At 39.2% G+C, this 22140-nt stretch overlaps 3 protein-coding genes across 5 annotated transcripts in view; all 3 read right to left on the bottom strand.

Moving 5' to 3' along the window:
* Window positions 1–1364, bottom strand: part of LOC113169893 (Down syndrome cell adhesion molecule-like protein 1 homolog) — a 41467-nt gene extending 40103 nt beyond the window's left edge. The window contains 1 exon segment of the mRNA XM_033326335.1: window positions 1127–1364. Within this exon segment, the coding sequence (XP_033182226.1) occupies window positions 1127–1349 (223 nt within the window). The 5' untranslated portion in view covers window positions 1350–1364.
* Window positions 1365–3697: 2333 nt separating this feature from the next.
* scn4bb (sodium channel, voltage-gated, type IV, beta b) lies at window positions 3698–12873 on the bottom strand. 3 transcript variants are annotated; one of them, XM_026371669.1, is made up of 6 exons: window positions 12563–12873; window positions 12005–12284; window positions 9079–9242; window positions 8755–8974; window positions 8268–8397; window positions 3698–8071 (listed from the first exon to the last, which is right to left on the bottom strand). In XM_026371669.1, the coding sequence occupies exons 2-6, from the start codon at window positions 12087–12089 to the stop codon at window positions 7975–7977; spliced, it is 696 nt and encodes a 231-aa protein (XP_026227454.1). In that variant the 5' UTR covers window positions 12090–12284; window positions 12563–12873; the 3' UTR covers window positions 3698–7974. The 3 variants fall into 3 exon arrangements, with proteins under 3 accessions (XP_026227454.1, XP_026227455.1, XP_026227453.1); XM_026371670.1 differs by lacking the exons at window positions 12005–12284; window positions 12563–12873 and adding an exon at window positions 9866–11133; XM_026371668.1 differs by lacking the exons at window positions 12005–12284; window positions 12563–12873 and having other exon boundaries at window positions 9079–11133.
* Window positions 12874–16297: 3424 nt separating this feature from the next.
* On the bottom strand, window positions 16298–20314 carry mpzl2b (myelin protein zero-like 2b). The gene is made up of 4 exons (XM_026371671.1): window positions 20137–20314; window positions 18917–19086; window positions 17906–18116; window positions 16298–17623 (listed from the first exon to the last, which is right to left on the bottom strand). Exons 1-4 carry the CDS (start codon window positions 20192–20194, stop codon window positions 17466–17468), a joined length of 597 nt encoding a protein of 198 aa, XP_026227456.1. The 5' UTR covers window positions 20195–20314; the 3' UTR covers window positions 16298–17465.
* Window positions 20315–22140: the final 1826 nt, after the last annotated feature.

The raw sequence follows: 22140 nt of genomic DNA, 5'->3' as shown, positions 1-22140 counted from the left end.
AAACATGGCTCCAAACAGGCAGCATACTGTACACACAGGCCCTTTGGAAACGCTCTCATGCGGGGATAGTGTTGAATTTCTGTTATTTGCGACGCAGATTTGTTCGGGATTATTATAATGCACTGTAATAGCAGAAGATCAACTTTGCAATAGGGTCAGAGATTTACTGCGTATACTGAACAAGAAAGAAAATTCAATCCATTTAAACAAATAGACCGCCTTGTACATTTATAAATAACAAAACCAAAGAAAACATTAAAATAACAAGTGAATTAAATGAGGAGGGCAAATCTGAATGCACTAATTATGGCCTTTATGTGGGTGTAGACTTATTAGACTAATAAGGCCGTGGTGGAGGAGAAAGGGCCTTTTATTTGTCATCCAATTTAAAATGGCAACAATTTGTCATCACAGAAAGAAAAAAAAAAAAAAAAAAAAAAAAAAGGAATTAAAACCCCTTAAAATCTCATCTTGGAAAATCAGCCCGCCTCTGAGGAGTGGAGCGCTTGTGCCAAATCCAATCCACGAACAGAGCTGCAATTAGCAAAGGCTGCACAGTGACAACATCAAGATATCAAAATTCACAAAGATCCCCGTGAAAACTTCCCAGGAGTGCAACATTTGGAGATTTTTTTTTTTTTTTTTTTTTGCTCTAAAATTGGTAATCAAGTGATATCATTTCAGGCCGATCCATGGCTTCATGTCTCTCGCACCCTCCCTCTGTATTTGCACCTCATTCTCCCTATTCAGCCATTTTACATATTCATAACTGGAGTTGGTAATGCGAAAACAATCCGTGCTATCAGTACCATCTGAGGCACCACCGGCCGCCGAATAACGCCACAAAACACGCTGAAATTCACTTCACACCTTGACTTTCTCGGTATTTCTACCTGTTCAGCCACAGCATCATTAGATATTTAGATTTAAACAAGACATTTTCAACCTTTTTCCTTATCACAGGGCAAACGATGCTGCATCAAAGCACAAGCCACGAGTATCCTTCAAATTCCCAACATTCTGGTTTTAAATGTCACTTGACACAACTTGAAAGCATCACACTAACATCACCACCTGGGAAAATGTCCAAGCATTTCCTTTTTTTTTTTTTTTTTGTCTCTCTTACCTTCTTGGAGAGAGTACAGCAGGAGTAAAGTTACAAGCCACATGCCATAAATAGCAGGTATATTTTTCAGGAATATTTGGCAATCCTGGCAAGTGTGAGGCGCGGTTTTGTGGCCAGGCGGGTCTCCGTGCTGGACTGGCGACTGTGCTCCCCGGAGGTCTCTCCAGCCCTGCTGCCCCGCTAAGCATGGAGGGGAAATGAGAGGCGCCTCAGCCCCGCCCATGTCCCCTCCTCTCCTCTCAAGACTACCGCGTATACAAATCCATCCTTCCTAATGAAACACCGCGCAATGGTGGCGCACAGAAAGCTGGGGGTTCATTTGAGCTGAAAAGTGGGTTTCGGACCGGTTGGGTCCAAATTGCGTGTTGGCGCCGGAGCTGCGCAGTCTGATGTCTTGGCACCTTGGAGAGCGCACCCACCTGTGCGCCCCTGATAACCGCGTTTCTTTGCGCAATATGGACCTAGAAAAGCCTCTCAGGGTGCCGCGAATACTGCAAAAATGGGTTCAAATCTTTCCTTCTGAGTTGGGACTTTAATCATGGGGACCTGAAGCTACATCGCAGAGTAATAAGTGCCGCTCTTTGTCTGTCGGAGCCATGAATCGTGCGTAGACATTTGCGCACAGAAATGCACTGCAGATAGAGAGAGGGGGGGGGGAGAAAGAGAGTAGCGGGGTGTGGGGTAAGACACTTCCACACGGCGTTCAAACCACAGCAAGTCAATCAAACCACTTACAACACCGTTTTAGTTCATTCTTGAAGGACAGTGAACAACTTTCCACGTTGCCAGTTGCTGATTTTCCACTGCTCTCTGTGGCGCCCGGTGTGAAAAGCTCCACTGCATGAGCATAAATTAACGGAGGACCATAAGTTGCATGGCACTCCCAGTTCATTGAATATTTAAAGTCACTGTGGATGTTGGTGGTAGATGTGAAAAGCGATCCTCTCCTGCAACAGCCGCTGCACATTCAGCTGCTCTGTTCAAGATCCAACGTAAAATAAAAGACTACATTGTGACAAGACATTTAATTTCATTGAGTATAATGGAAATTTGTGCAAGAAGGAGGCTGTCTGATTTATTTTACAGAGGACGGACAGTGACCACAGTAAAAAGGTCTTTAAATGTTATGGTAAATCTTAAATGTGCTAATATTAAAGGAACACCTGACTTGCTTTAACATTTTGTTGCAGATGCATTAACGTGTATGTTTTTATATGTCTCAGAAAAATTAACACGTCACACAACAGGCCCTGAGAGGTTGTGTAGAATCTGGTATTTTTAAGAAGTAGATTATTGTGTATTTTATTACTTTACATGATTTGCATCACATCTAACCTGTTTGTAAGTGAGGCAGTTGTTAGAATTGTATGAAAGTAGATGTTTTCACACTGAGCCTACTCACAGAAAGACAAGTCTAAGTCTGCCAGTGGCAGTCACTGAGGTAGTGATTGGTAAAATTTAAAATATGTGTATGGTGCTCAGAGCTCAGAGGTCACTCATTCAAACTTTGCCCACTTTGAACCTTAACAGCCATGAAGGGAAGACGTGCAGCATCTCCTGTACGGTTTGCTGGCTGATCTCATCTGTCTATCTGAGGTTCAAGCTTCTCACTCATGTAGGCCTCTGCTGACATCTGCTGGTTGAACTCTAAGTAGACATGCAAGTGAGCCAAGTTCTGCACATTCTGCACACAAGCCCATTTAGTTTGCTATAGTATATACAAATCTATATATATCCTTGATTATATATACAAAGTGCATCTTTGTAGTAGTACATTTTTGAAGTATAAGCTACTTTGTAAATTATGTAAGAAAACTTGTTTTGTGTGAAGTAACTGGAATTATAAAATAAATAACAAGATTTCTCATTATGTGCTATTTTATAAAGTTTATATGATGCTTTCATTGAAATTATAAAGAGCGAGACAGTCACAGTGTGACTGAAACTCAGAAACATGCAGTTTAATACATACCACATCCACGCAAGATTAAACAAGACCCCCCCAAATAAACAAGATTTAGTTTTTATGTAATACTTTTTGCTAAATCAGGAACACGACAAGTTCAACCAATGATGGAATGGAAAAGCGAGGTTCACCACTAAAAATGAATAGATCAAAATGTAATTACAAAATTAGTGTAGTGTCAACTACTTGACTTGTAGTCCTGGGTGCCATGTTCCAAAAACACTGCACTTCCCATAATGCAGTTTTCTGGTATGCTTGATTCGTTCATGTCTGTACTTTTAATCCATATCTTTTAAGCTTCACGCAGTTTAAAATGAAGACCTCCCAAATTTAGTGGTCTTTAACCTCAAGCTAAGATAACTCTGATGAAACCCTAATGTTCCCCCAGAAGAACAGAGGAGTAGCTCTTATGATTGTAGGAACGCTCTCAGTGGTACTAAGGCAGCAGTAGCACCCTAACTGGAAAACTGTTCTCTGTGTATAAAACCAGTGACCTTTTGAAGACATTTTTCATGTTCGCCAACGTTTAACTTCATATACAAACAGAACGACACAACAGATTTTATTCAAAACTTTATTCGATTTCAAGTTTCTGTAATAAAGAGATAAAGAGCTGATTTACATGGATGAGAAGTTGCAAACGGGGACATCATTTGAGAGTAAGCAGGAACATTAAAGCTATATATTTGTGTGCAGACAGCAGAAGCGGAGTATGACTTGGCAAGTCTATTCGCTCTGTAGGGTCTGATCAAGTACAGGGGCTCCGGTCCACCCCCTGCTCCTCTCTGGATGTTCTCCATTCACCCTGCATCTCATCATCACGACTCCCTGATACAGGACATCTGCTACGGTTGTATTGCTTACGAAACTGTTACAGTAAATCAACGGTGCAGTGTGACAAACTGTATTCACAAACTGTTGTGATTTGCATAGAGTTGTTTGTCATCATAAGGTGCTCACTGATACAATCTCAACATTAACCTAAAACGCATGTTTTCTCGATTCACTGAGTCAGTGAGGACGGGAATTCAGTCAAATCAAATCTTGTTCTCTCCTACTCTTAGATTTGACTTCATGATCCTGCAAAACTTTGTACTTGTGTTTCTAAAGTCCCAGCCACAAAATGAAGATCAAATTACTGAGTGGATTTTAACAAAAACAAGGTAAACAAACTTATAACAAATGTACAGTACCACATTTCATATTTCCTGAAGCTGCTGTACCAGAAATAGTTTCCAAAAATCCTATGACATGGGAAGATATTAAAAAACCCGCCTTGTTGCTGTGAATTACACAGATGAGGAGGTTAAACCCACTCTCAAGTCCACACAGCAAGAAATCAGTTAGTTTAGCTAATTATAAAGACGGGAAACAGAGATTAGCAGGTGGCTACTTTTTACCTTTATGTATAACCTGACAATCTTACCTCTTGTTTCCAGTCTGCTAAGCTAAGTTAACCTTCTTTTGACCATGATTTCAATTTCAGTGGACTAAAAGAAGAGCGGTGTAACGATTCTCATCCACTGCAAATCTCAGAAAAAAAAGCAAATAAGCATATTCCCCAAAATGACAAGTGAAAACTAAATGAAAACTAACAACACCATTTAATTTAATGGGAGAATCTAAATTCTTCTTGTCTGACTTGGATGGACGATGTGAGAACACAGATCTGGATCATACATACACAAAAATATATACATTTTTTAAAGTGCAGAATACAACCCCATTATAATATACTTCTTCAAGTCAGTGATTAAAGACTGGAGGCACATTGTTACTAGCCTGACAGAGAGTTTCACAAAACCACCTTCACACCTTCACGCTACTTTCACACCTGTTGCGACCTGGGAGGTACATTTATATCTGACCTGACACAGAAATTAATCACATATCTTTCCCACTCTCCAGAGGTATTTTTTAAAAGCCAGACATTCAGTGTCTCAAATGTGCAAAAGATGTACATTGTATATGCATCATCAACATGTTATTTTGCTGTTTTGGTTTGGTGCAGATACTTTCATCTCCTGATGTGATGCTTTGTAGGCATACAATCCACGTTTGGCACAGTCAGTAGGCTACACTGAGAGCATCACTTCCCTTATTTCCTGCTTGAATGGGGTTAATACTTGAACGACAGCCCCCCTACTCAGCCTGATATCTGACATACCAGCCCATTTAAACTATGAAATCATGGATCATTTACTGTATGCATGGGAAGGGCACTGAGGTTTATGTTTTTCACTGCAGTGCAGCAGGTAAAAATTAGTTATTGCAAAGAGTAAAACACTGACTAAATGAATGTTTATCAGTATTTAGGAGAAACAAGCAATTTCAATGAAGAGGCACATACTAAGCAAACCTTATCCAGGCAAACAGTATCCGGGGCCACATCACTGACTGGTGCTTAGCCTCAGCCAGGGTTAGCACAATGAAATTAGCATGGCACAAGATATCCTTTAAAGGTAACCTCAGAGCTGATGCTGCCTGTGTTAGTATATTAGAAGGTGTTTCTCCAAAATGTTTGTTCTCAAGCACTGCATCTAAAATCTGCCTCGTGTTGCACATGCTTAAAATGTATTGGTTATAGCCTTAAAAGCAGCATCATCAAAGGGTTTTTAGTTTGTCCGAGGTGGGGAGGGTTGGAGAGTTGTATATCATTTCACAGACAGAGGAGCATAGAAGCACTTATCAAGCAAAGAGAAGTTACAGGATGAAGAACTGGGCTGAATCCTATAATGTTCTTTCAGTGTGGTCTTTGTATTAATATTACTTAAATCACCTGTTTTACTACGGTTGTTCGAATGAATCGGAAAACATGTTAAGCGTTTTTGCGTAAAGCAGCTACAAACTCACGAGAAGATGTGTCAGACAGAACCACTTGTATTGGTCGGTCATTTCAAAATCAAACACGGGTTTTGATTCAATTCCCCATGTTACTGAAAAGCTAACGCAAATGTGTGTTTTTTTTTTAGCAAAAGCAGAATTCAGCCCAATTCATACTACTTTGCATTATTCTCTGTTTCAAGCACCTAAACAAAGAAGTATTTTTGTTTTAACTCCAGATGAAAAACAGTCAAAGATTATTTTTTTATGTATTCTGGCTGTGGCAATAGACAATAATTGATCCAAGGCAGCAGATTAATTCGGATAGTGCTCTGACACACAACTGTTTGCCTATTTTATTGATTGATTCATACAGCAGTGCACATAAAATATATGCAGTAAAATTCAATAGAATGTGCACAAAATTTGGTTTTACTGTAATTAGTTTGAAAAGAAAACATCAACAAGAGAAATACAGCTTAGAGCTTATTCACTTAGCTTATACTCACTGAATAATCACTGTATATGTAGCTACTCTGTGGTAACATGTAATACTCAAAGTACAAACACAAAATGAGACAAAATAATTCTGGGTTTAAAAAAAAAGCTTAGTTAAAGACACTAAGTAACACTTTGTTATAGCTTTAAAAGCAGCATCATCAAAGGGTTTTTAGACTGACTGATCTTATTATTATTAGATAATGAGATCAGTCTGTCATCAAATCCCATCCAAGCAGAGTCAGCGGTAACAGTGGGGAGTAGATTGGTTAAATTAAACCTTGTGTTATGTTTAAGGGTGTGTCCTTCATGTCTGTTGCCAGACCAGTGAGTTTTTTAAAATGAATATTCAGTCCCACAGCCTAAGCAGAGACAACTTGGGAATAAAGATTTCACCAGAGACAGAGATATGGACATTGTTATATAGGAATTTAGTGGAATTAACTGAGCTTTTCTTGTTAACTTAATGTGAATATTACTGAATATTTTACTAATTTAATTCAACTTAGAGTGACCACTTTACAAACATGATTTGTTCTCACTTGAAGTCATTCAACTTGAAACTATAAGTTCAATGACTGAACTGCTCAGAGTTTATTGAATCATTAAATGATTTCCCAGCATGCATTGCTGGGAAGTCAAATGTCTTTAGAGCCTCCTTGTTTTGTAGTTTGAAGAACACATTTATAAATGATCTTTTATAATATATATTCAATATATATAATATTCATAATATTGTTTCTATCCATCATCCTAACCTCTTGCTAATGATAAAGGTTAGTGTTGCATTTCCTCCATATTTGCAGACACACTGTAACAAAATACTAGAAGTAATGAAGGTTGTTGTCTTTGTACTGATTTTAGTGCAAAATCACTTTCACAAATGCAAAACCCTTCATGACAAATGAACAAATGAGGAACTGACTGATTAAACAAACAATGTAAAACTAAATATATGCTGACTACATCTTCAGATGACATTCAAATTAATTACATTTCTTGAGTTGACTGATCTTGTTTTCTCAAGTTCAGCTCAACTACTGTAGTTTAACTTTAATTAGTTCCTAAGTTAAATAAACTTAGCTCACTACTACAACTACTTATTGTATCACATCCCTCATTTGTGACTGCTCCTCAACTACATAAAAAATAATAATAATAACACCTTTAATCTATTTTTTTCTAGTAATGTACTGATCAGTGTGGAAAAAAGAGTTAGATAGGGACGTTAGATTGGAGATGGGATGTAAATATATACATTATAAGAGAAAATGTTAATTCTACACAATGCAGACTCAAGTGTCTCTGGTAAAATTATCCTTTAAATGAAAATGATTATATTATGTGCACATTTTAAATAATTGTGTGTGCTTTGCACATCTGTATATCATCTGCACACTGTGCCTATGTTGTAGCAGTGTGTGCACTTTTACTTGTACTGTATATTCCCACAGCCAGACAGACAAAATCAATTTGCATTTGTCACACATGTGCATATATAAATATATGCAAAGAAGGTATATGAATGAATACTTCTTAGCTTTTCTACACATGCATTTTCTCATTTCTTTTTTGGTGTTGGTTTTGAATCAGCTTTGGATCCTGAGAGGCCATTTTCTGTGTTGTCTATCCCTGATGACGTTACAAGGCACTCCTTACTACAGTAGTGTAGGAGGAAAAGACAAGACAAAGTTAAAACTGTAGAAACAGAGTAGCTCAAATAAACATTTCAAGCTTGCATTATTTAAAAACTACATCAGTCTTACAGAATGTGAGCTATCTCAGTGTACTCTGATGAAACAGTATGAAATGCCTGCATTGCTGATAAATATCCAAGTGGTTCTGAAAACTCACTTTTTCTCCTCAAGCTTGGCGAGAACAAAGAGGGTCAAGTTCTTGAGCAACATGAAGCCCATCAACAACGCGATGGCTCCACCTACAGCTGATGCTATTATGATGGTCAGCGTGTTGTCCACCACCCTCACTGTATGCATTAACAGAAGAATAAGCCTGGAGTTTATTTTAAGATAAGAATATATGCACCACAGCACTACAGTAGGGAGCCCAGGCTACCTTCTGTGATGTTAAAAGGCCTTCTTACACAAGATAGCTTGGTGCCTTAACATGAGATTAGAGGTTGACTCAGACTGCTATCTCTGCCTGATACATAAAAATGCAAATATAAAAGATAAACAGCAGGATTAAGAACCATCACTTGATTTTGGCGCTTTTAGACGTATGTAGTACAGTTTTACTGTTCACTGTGTTGTATTTATGCATAAGGAAAGGAAAATAAATTACATAATGTATGAACACACTAGCATTTACTTTAACTACTCACACTCATCCACCACAATGAGGTTGAAAATGGCACTGTGGTTCTTGTCCTTCTCTTTTGGGTTGCGTCCAAAACAGGTGTACTCTCCTCCGTCCTCGAAGGTGATGTTCCACAGCAAGATGGAAATGTTGTTGTTGTGATTTTTCCCCACAAACTCTACCCGCTCTCGATATATACTCACATGTGGCTCGATGCCCTCTGATGGGATCACAGACTCACACACCTAAGTGGACCAGCAAGATGTAAATCAATCAAAATGACCACGTATAGTAAATAAACGACCAAAAACCCGAACACAACTCTTTGTTTCAGACAAAACAGCCTTACTTTCTGCATGGTACCATTGTCATTGAACTGCCAGTTGAAGTACAGGTTCTTGATGCCGATGCAGCTTGCGTATGTGCAAGGTATCACGACTGTGCTGCCATTCACCGCCTCCAGGAAGGGAATCTTGCCCACAGACATCTCGAGGGCCTGAGCATACCACACACCTGATATGGAAGCAGGAATACAAAACACAAGATACGTCTGTACAGTGGAAGAATCATCTTGTGCTGTGTGTAAATAACAATCGACGACTTCTGTCTTGTTTGTTTCATTTGAGAAAAACATAGATGAATGGCTTTTAATGGCTTGAAATTTTCTCAGTATCTCGTATTACACAATCCTAAACATTTAATAGGCCCTACAGAACATGTGCCGGCTTGTACAACATGTCAGTCTGGTCTTTATCAATAGACTGAGTAAAAGTTCATGGTCAGTGACAGTTAATCTGCCTCATGCACAACAACAATACTGGAATGCAAGACTAGCACTCAAAAACATACTAATATTGTTCGGAATAGGACAATTTGATGGGCAAGTTAAATTTTCTTTCTTCTCTTGTAACATACTGCGTCTATTCAGAGGAGTCAAACCCTCTGTAACACAACACCATAAAGTCCTTGCTGTGAGATTAGCGTAAAGAAGAGCGAATGCAAATTTGCTGCTGTTCCTTGCGACTTTGTTTGTGTACACCATCGCGCTGACGTTCAATGCTCACATAAGACTTCTCTTATCTTATATGCGCCCTTCAAAATGGGTCACAAAAAGTCATTTCCCATTTTCTGATTACCTTTAGGCGTAGCAGGTATCCCACTTTCACAATCAGCTGGCGTGTCTTGTCAGGCATGTTTCAAGGTCATGGTTACAGCATGTAATTTCAGCAGACTAAATCTGTTCTCTCCCTCTTTTACACCACCGTGCTTAATGCTTCCCTCTAGTGTGTGAGGTTTAAACTTTGTGCTGACAAGGTCCTGTGCAGAACTACAGCAGTACACAGATGCAGAGGTTATACAGACATAACACTCCTAACATACACTTGAATATGATCAATGGTTGCAGGACTGGCTCTAACATGTTATGCTCTTTTCCAGCTGTGCCACGATTCTCCTGCCTGTTTCGTGCACACTGTGTTTCACTGTGTTGATAACATGGAGTCAAGGTCGACACCTGACAAGCACCATCGCCACAAATAAGAGTAACAGCAGCAAACAGCGAAGGACTGCATAGTGTAATGTAAAAATGTAAGCGATTCATTATCACCTCGCTCGTGCTGTATTGCAAACTCACTCCCTCCAGCCTTCGCCTCAGCTGGTCCAATGCAGCACAGTGAGCTTGCAGAAACAGTCACAGAATCAGTGACGGGAGAGACAAAGCATCAGCTCTCTTTCCTTGCACGCATTTTTTTGTAATATTCTCATTTCATTGTTTTCAACTTCTTTTCTCTGACTCTGTATTCCTAAAGAGCCCCCTGTTTCTAACACATTAGTGAAGCTGCTGGCAAGAGACAAAGAAAATAACAAGTAGAAATACAAGAATAAAGTATCATTTCTTTTAGGAACCTGCTCTTCTCTCTTTTTTTTTTTTTTTGGTCTCCATTAATCAGTAGCCTACTGTACATTGTCTTTAGGAATTTCTTATCCTGGTTTGCAATTAAAGTCTTATCTTTGTGCTTCAGGTAAAAGTAGAACGACGGTGCTCCAGTTTCTAGCCCACATATGTCAACTTTAGTACAATAGTTTTATTTTTGATGAATACAAAAATATCTACGCTAGTATTTACAAAAAAAATAAGTCTAAATCACAAAACAGACAAGAAAAAGTCAGATAGTTCAGATATTAATGAAACATAAGAAAATAAGTTTGATGCTTACAGTTGGTGTTTTTTAACTGATGTAAGCATCTTTCGCTTTCACCAGCTGTGTTTGCCAATAAGTACCTGCATTGCATTTTGTTGTTGTTGTTGTTGTTGTTGCAGGTGGACAGTTTTTTTTCTAAATAAAGATTGCACCTGTGACCAAGAAATAGCTACTATGGTTCTGAAAAATTTATGAATTAATTGTTGAGATTTCAAAATGCCACTGGAAAGTTCAGGCATCTTAGCGAATTTCTCTCATCACTTTAAAATTCATATTCATATGACCTTACATTACAACATTATGTAAGGTTTGAATGTAGGTCCAGCGAGTATGAAAATAATGAATGAAGGACGCAGGAGACGCAGTTCTTTTCCAGTACTAACAGTAAGTATTTTTCACTCCACAAAAGTATGACTGAAAGTGGATCCTAATGGGATGTCATCTAGGGTTCGCATAATCCAGCATCAGCATTTTTTGCTGTGTATTATGTTACTCACATGGTAAGAGGCTATCACCGTAGTCAGCTTCAACTCTGCAACAGTGTCCCGTCCAGATACCTACTGTACGTCACTGTGCTGGACACTGCTCTGAGGGACTCTGTTGCTTAATTACTGCAGATACATATCTACCTCACAGGGTCACTTAATTCTGCAGACATTTCTTAATGTAGACATAAAGTATAATCTCAGTCCAAACCAATCAAAAACAATGGCAAACTATTAGATTACAACAATATTTACAACTCAGCTACAAAGCTTGTTCCAGTCAATATAAAATTGTTGATGTCTCATCCTGATGTGTTTGCTGTAAAACCAGCAACACTTTTTGCTCAACCCACTGTAACCACTATTAAAACGTAGAATACGTTGGTCAGAATAATGAATGTCAACCTTAAAACTGGAAAAGGACAGCCCTAATTACTCTGCATACAGATCAAACTGATGATGATGCACATTTGACTTTTGGTATTTCAAAAAGGAGAAACTGTTGAGTGCTGGCGAAATGACCACAGAGCAAACCAAAGCTGATGGTGTGTAGTGAGCAGTGAATAGGGAAGTGAGAAAAAGACGTTACCAAGCAGCACAAAGAAAATCAGGCCAACGATGGTGTGTGGAGGGCCCAGCTTTGGGGGTTTAACCCCAGTCCACTGGACCTCCATGGCAGCCAGATCTGCTCCAAAACAAATAGTGCTGCAGGATCCAGCCCTGAATCTGGATAACTAGTAGAATATCCCTTAGCAAACGTCTGCCTCTCTCTGGTAAACTGGATTAAATCTGGAGGCAAACAAAATGTCCCAGTGTTGCACTTATAGTAGTCCCAGGGGTGGTGAGGCCAGTTATCAGCCCCTACAGCACTGTGGAAAAGACAGTGGGTTAGACAGAGGGCAAGGGAAGAGGTGGGAAAGAGAAACAGAGACAGAAGGGAAAAAAAGTTAATCAACTGAAAATCATCCAAGGACACTGACTCTCAATAAAAACACAGACTGCACAGTAAAAAGTTATTTTCTTTACAGATACAGCGGTTCCTACACATGTGGACCTGCACATACCGTGACACTTTAAGTTTGATCATGTTTCTGAAAGGCAGAACATCATTTGAAGGTAAGAACAGTTTAAGTTTTGTCTTGCCTACCTGCTCCCACAGCCGGTGTTCACCCGGGGGCTGGCAGGCAGCTTTTACAGCTGAGTCAGTGTCGTCAGGACAGCAGCGGAGCGGCAAACTCTCACTGCACACAGTCAGGGTTCACTCAGTGAGAATCCACAAGCCAACGCGTTCACTGCAGAGACAGCCACATTGCAACAGCAGCCAGGATGAGCGACAGCTAGAGAGGAGAGCGGGGAGACATACAGAAGGATAGACAGAAAAGTAGAGAGACAGATGGAGAGAGGGGGGGGGGAAGCCGCTGCTCTCTTTCCTCCTCAGCAGAGCCTCGGTGAAGCTGAATCTTCTCTCTGCCCTGTCCTTCCGGCTAACTTCCCCCCCCCCCCCCCCATCCTATCTGTTGGATAAATGCCAGCTTCCCCCTGATGCCTCTTTCTCCCCGCCCTCACCTGCCTCCTCTTGTTCTCTTTCTCTCCTCCGTCACCCCCATTCACTCCTCCTCTCTCTGCCACCTCTCCTTTCCCTCACCCTCCTCCCCGTCTCCTGACTCAGGGTGTGTATGCAGACTCAGGCAATTTTGTCAGAGTGTTTGTGAAGATCAGAGAAAAGTTCTGCAGTGCAGGTTGTGTAATGCAGCTCCTGGACTGGGACAGACAATACAGTCCCATATAGAGACGTCCCATTCATAAATAGACACATTCTTTCACTGGTAACGTCACCTTGAATGTATTAAAACTACAAATGATAAAGAAAAGCACTAGATACTTTAGTCTACTGACACTTTTAAACATCACGTCTTAAATGCAATGTGACTTGTTGTTGTCTCCCCTTGTCTTTTTAGTCTTTCTATGGCCATCTTTCTCTTTTTACCGACACATTTAATAATCAAAATCCACATCCATCACTGATGTGCTTGTGATGTGTGTCACATTCAAAGCCTAGAAGGTCAAACCTTTTTGTACATCATGTACATTCATTACTCTCTGATTAGTGTGATGCAGCTGCATGTGCTTCATGATACGAGGTGGTGTGTGCAGTCATTCATCACTACAGGACAGCTCAGTTTCACATGAATGTACAAAGACATCAGTCTACAACAGCTGACGGGTGCTTTGTGTCTGCACTATTCACTGCAGGACATGACAGAGGAAGTGCTTAGCTCAGAGTCTTCAGATTTGATTAGTCACTTTTAGATCTGACTAACTTTGCCTTTATCCACTTAAGACTATACGTGTGTCAGCCTCCATTACTGGAAATAAGAAGTGACTGCACAACAATAGTAGAAGTTTATTGTTAGTAAAAGGTGAAATTAAGTTTCATACTGGAGTAAAGGAGAATTGCGAGTTCGGACAAGGATACAGTAGAGACCATGTGACAGAGTGTGTTATCTGAGTCGAGGTACAGTTATGCAGGCAGAGGACACAGGGACAAGCACACATTCAAAATCTCCTGGTGTTGTTGCTGCGTGCAGAACAGGTAGATCGGTGTGTCACTGAACTTCACATTGGCTGATTAAAACCATGTTAAAGAGACTAAGATACTACATCAATGTATTTTACTTACTTTCTAAGGACACCCTGATCTATTATTCATTGAGCAGGTTATTATGTACAGAACTGGAGTCTAAAGAGCGGTATGTGTTTTTAAAGGTGGAAAGCTAACACAAAGTTTACAATATCTTTTTTATTCTTGTATTAAGTATGTATAATTATTGTTACCACGTAATTAATAATTGTATTAATTCATTATGTGTAATTCATTTTAATTATAATCTGACATTTGAGTCATTTAGTGAAACAGTTTTTATTTTGTTCTGACTGAAGTGAATAAACAAAAGAAAGACACCAGTATCAAGAAGTTGAGTTTGATTAAACACTTTAAGGCTGATTTCAGCTGCCATCTGCAGAGCGTGAAAAACAAACAAACAAAACAGAAGGATTACACACACACAAAGCCATGACCTGGATCATTTATCTCGTTCACACAGTACATACATACGGTAGATTCCTGTACTGTAGGTGGGGTGGATGGTTTATTGGTGTAGAGGCCTAAGCAGAGCAATAATGTGGCCGGGCTCACTGCTCTCCTCTCCAGGCCCCTCCACTGGAGTATCAATGCAGCAGCAGTGGGAACTCTTCCAGAACTGCATCAAGGAAAAAAAAAAAAAAAAAAAAAGCATTTTGCTGCAGAAAGACAGGGTGCCGCTGCAGACCTGCGCAGGACAACTGTACCCATGCAGACAGCAGGACCTTGGACAATCAAACAACATGTGCTGTAAATATATTTATTTCAGTGTGACCTATATTGTTATTCTTAGTTGACGTGTAGATACACCATCAGCTGTTAAAGCACATAGGTTTTAGTTGCTCGTGCTGCAGCAGAATCTCTCTTCCTCCTAAGGGAAGAGACAAGGACACACGTCTCGGCTCTGATTGGTCATTAATGAGTCTGAGCAATGCAAGTGTGCATTCTAGCTTTTTAGCTAAAACTGATTAGCTGACTTGTAGACAAAAGTACCAAAGCAACACGGTGGATGTACTCCATTACAAAACAGAATACCGCAAGCCTCAATTAAAATGCAGTACAGACACATTATCAGCAAAAGGTGCTCCAAGTACTCCAGAAAATGGACCCCCTGACTTATATACAGTATTGTATTTCTATGGGTTATCACATTTATACTAACGCATTAATGCTTCCCATCAGTACCTTATATTAACAACTGCACATAATGTACAGTTAGTTTGTGTAGTGCTTTATTTCAGTGGGCTGCAGCAGAGTTACAAGACGAAACTTGGGGTTTGTGAGATTATTAATGAGGCAGAAAGGAGTATAAAGCAAAGATGTGAACTATGTAGATATTTTTGGGCACATGGCCCGAACTAAAAGTGTTTTTGAAAGGCACCACAGGTTAAACAGGATATATGCCACTGATTTCATGTTGTTATGTCTTAAGGGCAGAATCAAAGTAAGAAAACTATCTGGTAAATTAACTGTCAGTGACCTCTGCAGAAAAAGCAATATAATACAGAATAGCAGGTCATAATGGATAGGCTATAGGTTACACTGACTGTCACCAAAACATGCACTTCTTACCCAGTATTTGTTACTACCTGTCCCTGCCCCTCCTCTCCTTAACACTAATTTATTGGCAAGAGGGTGTCTTAAAATTACCCATTGCCTTATATCTGGCAACAGCCTTTAACTGATTCAAATTAAGAAAGAACCTGTTGAACAAGGCATGTTTTCATCCCATAGGACGTTTCATGCACGGTGAAAAAACAGTAAGTGTGGATTAACAAAAGCTTTGTGCAGTCACATACAGGTTGCCACATGTCCCCGGTTAGAGTCCCTCTCCACCCTGTCCCAATAACTGCTAACAGCATACTTGAGTATTGTTTCATTTTCTCAAGAGGACAGATATGAGCATGGGTTGGGTTTAAGTAAGCAGACAATTACTAATTCAAGGACTAAAAGTAGAGTTCATGATACCACCAGGTTTCATTTTTATGAATTTATGCTTCAATCACTGCAGTGAAAAGACCCTTTCAGCTTTTCCAGAGTGATTTAACTTCAACCATTTTACTGTAGTGAAAAAAGGTTTCCAATACTACATACGTTGTTCGAGGGCTCTGAAGCGTCACTGTGACTCAGACAGAAGTGGATGACAGTTCGTGTTTCACACTCCCACACCCAGTCTGTTCACCTGATCTGATCTGCTCCCACACACTCCACATATTTAAACAAAAATGCACTGCGTGCTACTTAATAATTAAAACGTTTATTTCAAAGTTTAACAAAGAGATATGTCACATTTACAGATTAATTATTAAAAAAGTAAAGTTCTTTATTTACACATGTACAAAAACTATATATAAAATCACTTGTGCGGTGTCAAGGCAGAAACCATGTTGCTTTGTTTACTACAAAAATATCACGTTGCTAAATTTGCAACTTTCTAAAAACCTAAATTAAATGACAGCACCAATTTATAACATTCAAAACTCTCAGTAGAAACAAGGCACAGCTTAGTAAGGGCAGTAAGTTTCTTACTGAAACTTTTGTTTTGTATATTCTCAGCAGGGCCTTTTGGTGTGGAACGAAATTAGCAATAAGCCAAATTAGACTGTTCACGCTCTTTAAAAATCCATCGTCCATTCGTTAAACGTGAAAATTCATGAATTTTCATGACATTGATCAGAGGCAATGGATTTCCAGCAGTAGCTGTATGGAAATCAAATTAGTGCAAAGAAGCAAAGTTACAGTGGTAATGTACAGCAAAACACACAAACACACACACACACACACACACACACCTGTATTTAGAAATTATAGTGAGACAAATTGTGAAACAGTGGCTTCTGCTGCTACAGAAAAAAGCACATTTTCCACTTATCTTAATCATCAGTTGTTAAGTGCTGCTGCCCTTCGTAGGGATACAACCACTTATATAGACCACTTCAAATTATGGTTTAGTTAAAGCTGAATTCTTTAAAATTTAATAAGATAACAAATTCTTAAAAGAAAAATAATGAAACATGTTTAATATGTCATTCCACTGTTAAATCAGAAGAACAAATTAAGACTAAATACAAAGCACTGTAAGTTAGTGCAGTCAGCACTGCTCTGCAAATGGAAGATAACAAACAACTCTCCAATCTCAAATTAAGTTAGTAGTTAATGTCAGTGATGCAACTAAAAAAACATATAAAAGTGTATAAAAGTGTATATATAAGAATTTTGGTATCATAATAAATTGGAATGATTGTAAATTATTCTCTAATATTGGAGTAATTTAAGTACAAATCCTCTAGCTTCACACAGCAGGAACAAATATGGAAGGAAAAAAATACCTTCCCATCCAATTCCCAGCCACTCAGGCTCCATACCAATCCAGAGAAAGAGAGGAGCAGAGAAGCTCCAGGCTCCCTCCTCACAACACACCCGGCTTGGGGTGGTGCAGCTCAATATCCTTTTCCATTTTCTTTCTCCTGTGGAACCTCACTGCCACAACTATAGCAAGGAGGACCAGGACTACAGCACAGGCACCTCCAACTGCTGCTGCCAGCATGCCAATCTCAGACATGGAAACTAGAAGAAATGAAACCCAAACCCAGAGAGAGACGTGGGTGGAAGCAGCAGCAGGGAACAAAACAGAAAAGACAAAGTGTCAGAACCAATGAAATAACATATTCTGGATACATAATGAAAGCACTAATGATAATAACTGATGAGCAAAAATACGATAAAGTCAACATCCAACAACATTTCTGACTGTTCTTTTGCTGTAGATGCTGATGAAAGCAGTTGGACACTTTTCATCTTCCCTAAAGATTAATGACTATAACAGAAAAGCACTGGCGCCAGACTAACCTTTGTCGACGACTTTTAGGGTGATCTCCCCACTGATGCCATGCACATCTGGGCGGTTGCGCACCTGGCAGATGTAGGTACCATTGAAGGTTGGCTGCACTTTTTGCAGAGTGATGGAAGCGTCTTTTTTCAGAACATCCCCCGACCACACCACATGGTCTTTAAACCGCCCTTCTAAAGGAGGATGTCCGCTCTCCTGGTAGTAAAACACCTGACACAAACACAAAACACAAAATAATCTAAGTATAGGACTCCAACTGATGCAACACTCCTGCTAACCTAAATATAGACTCAGCAATTTATACACACAAAAGGTGCAGTTTTTTTTTTCAATGAGGTGTCAGTGGCAAGAAAAAGTATGTGAACCCTTTGAAGTTGCGTGGAGTTTTGCATGAATTGGTCATAAAATCTGCTCTAATCTTCATCTAAGTCACAAAAATAGAAAAACACAGTCTGTGTCAATTTTGGACATACTTTTGTTAGCCTTTCCAGCTTAATGCAAATCAAAAATTCTTGATAGTAGGTCTTCTGAGAGCTCTTTTCTGCGAGGCACGGTTCACATCAGGCAGTGCTTTTTGAAACCAGTAAACCCAAGACTGGTGTGTATTTTTATAGACTCAAAGTTGGCTCACTCCTGGCTCCAATTAGCACTTGAAGAAGTCATTAGGCTAGGGGTTCACATACTTTTTCCACCCTGCACGATGAATGTTTACATCTTATGTTCAATAAAAACATGAAAATGTGTACGTATTTAGAAATTAATAAGTGTGCGTTACTCTGTAACATGAAAACATATAATGTTTGTGTAGTAATATTTTAAGCAGACTGTGAACAAACTTCTATTGTTGTGACTTAGATGAAGATCGGAGCACATTTTAGGACCAATTCATGCAAAACTCCACGTAATCCCAAAGGGTTCACATACTTTTTCTTGCAACTGTATATGTTTCATTAATAATGACACTAAATAAATAAAAAAATAATTTTATAAAAAATGCAGTTTATACCCACCGACTCATCAACTTTTGAATTAATGCCGCGAAAGCTCCAGGACACCACAGCGGTAGTGAGTGTCACTGGCTGAGTGGAGCTGAAGGTGCACTTCAGTTTCACATCCGTCCCGTTGACCGCTTCAATCTCACTTGGAGTGTATATTTCTATTCCACTGACATGTCGCACCCCTGTAGCAAAAACAGAGTAAGAAAGCACACTCATTAATTTGTAAATACATACACATGCAGGAGTTATTTTCTGATTTCCTTGTCCTTAGCTGTTTGCACCATTTCTATTTACCGCTGCTTATTGGAACATGCTTGAAGGCTGAAAGCAAAGTGGCTCAGATCTCTGCTGTTGAGTGTTTGTAGCAGTAAAGTGTGACACTGTCAGCTCACTGTGCTGCCTGCCATCTATTGCGCAGCCACTTATTCAGACTGTGTGACCAGATTTTTCACATAACTTCCTTTAAATGCAGAGAGAGCAAATACTTCAAACTATTTAGAAGCAGTTCTGACAACTATGGGTTAATAACTGCATACAGATACTATAGTTACGTACACAACACTAACTACAATTTAGCAGCTGTTCTCTCCCTGATCTGCTAAGATTAAAAAATGACACATGGTCATAAACAATTCTTTAATTATATCCACTTAATTTGACCATGTTATGATCCTAGATGAGGAAGTGATTCAAGCTGTCTTAAAGGCACTCTCCTTTCTTCAGTGTCACACATGTTGCATGATATATTTCAAATAACATACATTAAATTGAAATTGCATATTATTGTACCACCAGGTACAAAAAATAAAAATTAAGTTTACCAAGCTTAAAACTAAGGAGGTCTGTTACAGCAGCTTTTAAACTGTGTGATCACTCTGGAGGCTGCAGTTTCTGCTGTTGTTATTATTATTATTTTCTCAAATCAACGATATTTATTCTTCTATTTAGCAGTGGGGCAGCAAACATAATGTCTTAATCAGGGAGAAGACGTGAAACAAAGTGCATCGACATGTGGATATGAGTCTGGGAGAGGATGTGAAGCGACACCTCAGCAAAAAACTACAACCTCCTGAAGTCGACGTGTGACTACTTCAACAAACTAACGAACATAAAGTTGTCCACAAAACGTTTACTAGAATCAGACTTTACGAGGAGAATAGAGGAGAATAAGACCAGTCTCGCCGATCTGCGTCTCTTAAAGTGGACTCTCTCCAGGAAGTGGATCCTCTCACCTGGCACCAGCGCTCCCAGGAAAAACAGAAGCCACGTCCGAAACACGGGATTAAACATTTCTGCTGTGTTAAATCCTCTGTGGGGGTCCCTGGGTGTGGATTAACGTCCCTGCGCGATGCTGTTTCATTAAACTAAACTTTGATCGGGACAAGTGTCTCCTCTGTCCCCACCTGTTGTGGGTGGTGCCTATGACCTCACCTGACGTAACTTGTCCACCCACCCTGTCAATCAGCACTAAACTGCTGTAGGCTTTTCTGAAAAGTGTAAAGATCATTTTAAATAGTCTGTCAGTCCTCTACTCACTGACACCATCTTGTGGACGTAGTATCTAATTATTTAAGAAGATTATTTAGATTAGTTTGGATTATTAAGATTATCTTTTTAATTCCAGCCAAAGACAATAAAGATTGAGCCATATAAGTTTCCACATTTGTAATTAGATGAATTATGTACATTTTAGTTGCCTGGAAGGTGATTTTCAGATGTCAATTTTAATTATTTCCGGGTAAAATTCAAATTATAGACATTTTCCATGTTATTTACTTCTTATAGATATATTAATTGTATTTTGTATATCTGAAACTATCATTCACAAGTTCTAAACCAAGATCTAAAAACGAGTATACACAAAATACACACACAAGTATTTGTGCCCTTAAGTTGTACTTCAACAATGTAAAAAATATTACATCACAAGGTATTTCAAGCCTTGTATTCAAGGAAAAAGTACATTAAGTGTACTTTGTATTCTAAAACGACTTATTTTGCAATAAAATGTCCCTACCAGTACCAGTTCATTATATGTGTCATTATTAGTTTGCTAATATGCAACAATGTTCAATCAACATTTTACTCTTGTATGTTGAGTTGAGTTCAGTGCAGTGGTTTCCAAACATTGGGCCTCTCCAAATAGTCACAAGTTAAACCTGAGGCAGCCGTGTTTCTGATGTTTGTGAGTTGTTAGCAGATTCACTTGTGATGTTTTAAAAATGAACTTGATCTAACAGCTGGTGAGCACTTCTACAGTCACAAAAATCACCCCATCACAAAGACACAATGGCATATTTTTGACCAAATCTGACAAGGGATCATGTACTTTGTAAAGGAGCTGTCCAGAACAAAACCCACACACCACTGTTCCATTGCTAAATAAATAAAATCCTACCAAGATACTTGAGAAATGGAAAGAGTGTCTGTGAATTCCAAGATAAAAACAGTATAACTCAAATATGCGTGTTTGTATTTATGGATGTGTTACTTACAGGAGCCCAACAGGGTCCAGGTTTTGTCCCCTTGGCTCAAACTACCCAACCACTGGTGAATTGTTATGCTGGAGACAGCGTCTGACATCTTTCCATGTGGTGTCTCTCTCGTTAAGTTGTAGGACTTCCTTGAATAAGCTGCAGTGGTGTGGTTAATAACCAGGGTCTTACTGTGTTTCATCTGATGCATTTAACTTTGTTGTTTATTTATACTAAGAAATGCATGGATCTAACTTAAGCTTCACAACTGTACAGTGTCTGTTTTTACTGAAGTCCTGAACGCAACTGCGTGTCTACATTAGATGTGTGTTTGTTTTCAACAGCTGCGACTGTGACCTTGTGACTAACATTGGTATCTCTCTCCACAGAGATTGTGTGGTTAATAACCAGGGTCTTACTGTGTTTAAAGGAGAAGCACGGTAAGTGCCAGCAGTTGATGTTCCTGGGATATTATGAACAGTCGACTGATTTGGCAGGTTTCATGATTGCTGATGACCTTAGCTGGATAGTTTATTGTCTCTCCTAACATTTCACCTACAACATCTGGGTCAGTGTTGACTACATCTCTGCAGTCAAACTCTGCACTGTAATCCAACCTACAGTAGCACAGATTCTGACAAAATACTTGTACACCTTGTTCAGCAGTTTTTTTCTATCCTCAACCATTAATTATTGCTCTCCAACTCTTTGGAAGGGCCCCACCTTGGAAAACAACTGGATTAAAGTATGGAATAACAGATA

The sequence above is a fragment of the Anabas testudineus genome, chromosome 14 (assembly GCF_900324465.2).
Source record: "Anabas testudineus chromosome 14, fAnaTes1.2, whole genome shotgun sequence".
NCBI lineage: Eukaryota > Metazoa > Chordata > Actinopteri > Anabantiformes > Anabantidae > Anabas > Anabas testudineus.
Note: the sequence above shows the minus strand (reverse complement) of the source record. Positions and strands in the feature narration are given on the sequence as shown.

Excerpts from the sequence above, each read along its gene's own strand:
- scn4bb (XM_026371668.1), bottom strand. The coding sequence starts at position 9,363 with ATGTTTTTCTCAAATGAAACAAACAAGACAGAAGTCGTCGATTGTTAT. Across the intron at positions 8,975-9,078 it reads ACAATGGTACCATGCAGAAA|GTGTGTGAGTCTGTGATCCC; the intron begins GTAAGGCTGTTT and ends TGGTCCACTTAG. Across the intron at positions 8,072-8,267 it reads GCCAAGCTTGAGGAGAAAAA|TAAGGAGTGCCTTGTAACGT; the intron begins GTGAGTTTTCAG and ends ACACTACTGTAG.
- mpzl2b (XM_026371671.1), bottom strand. The coding sequence starts at position 20,194 with ATGTTTAATCCCGTGTTTCGGACGTGGCTTCTGTTTTTCCTGGGAGCG. Across the intron at positions 18,117-18,916 it reads ATTCAAAAGTTGATGAGTCG|GTGTTTTACTACCAGGAGAG; the intron begins GTGGGTATAAAC and ends TGTTTGTGTCAG. Across the intron at positions 17,624-17,905 it reads CCTAAAAGTCGTCGACAAAG|TTTCCATGTCTGAGATTGGC; the intron begins GTTAGTCTGGCG and ends CATTTCTTCTAG.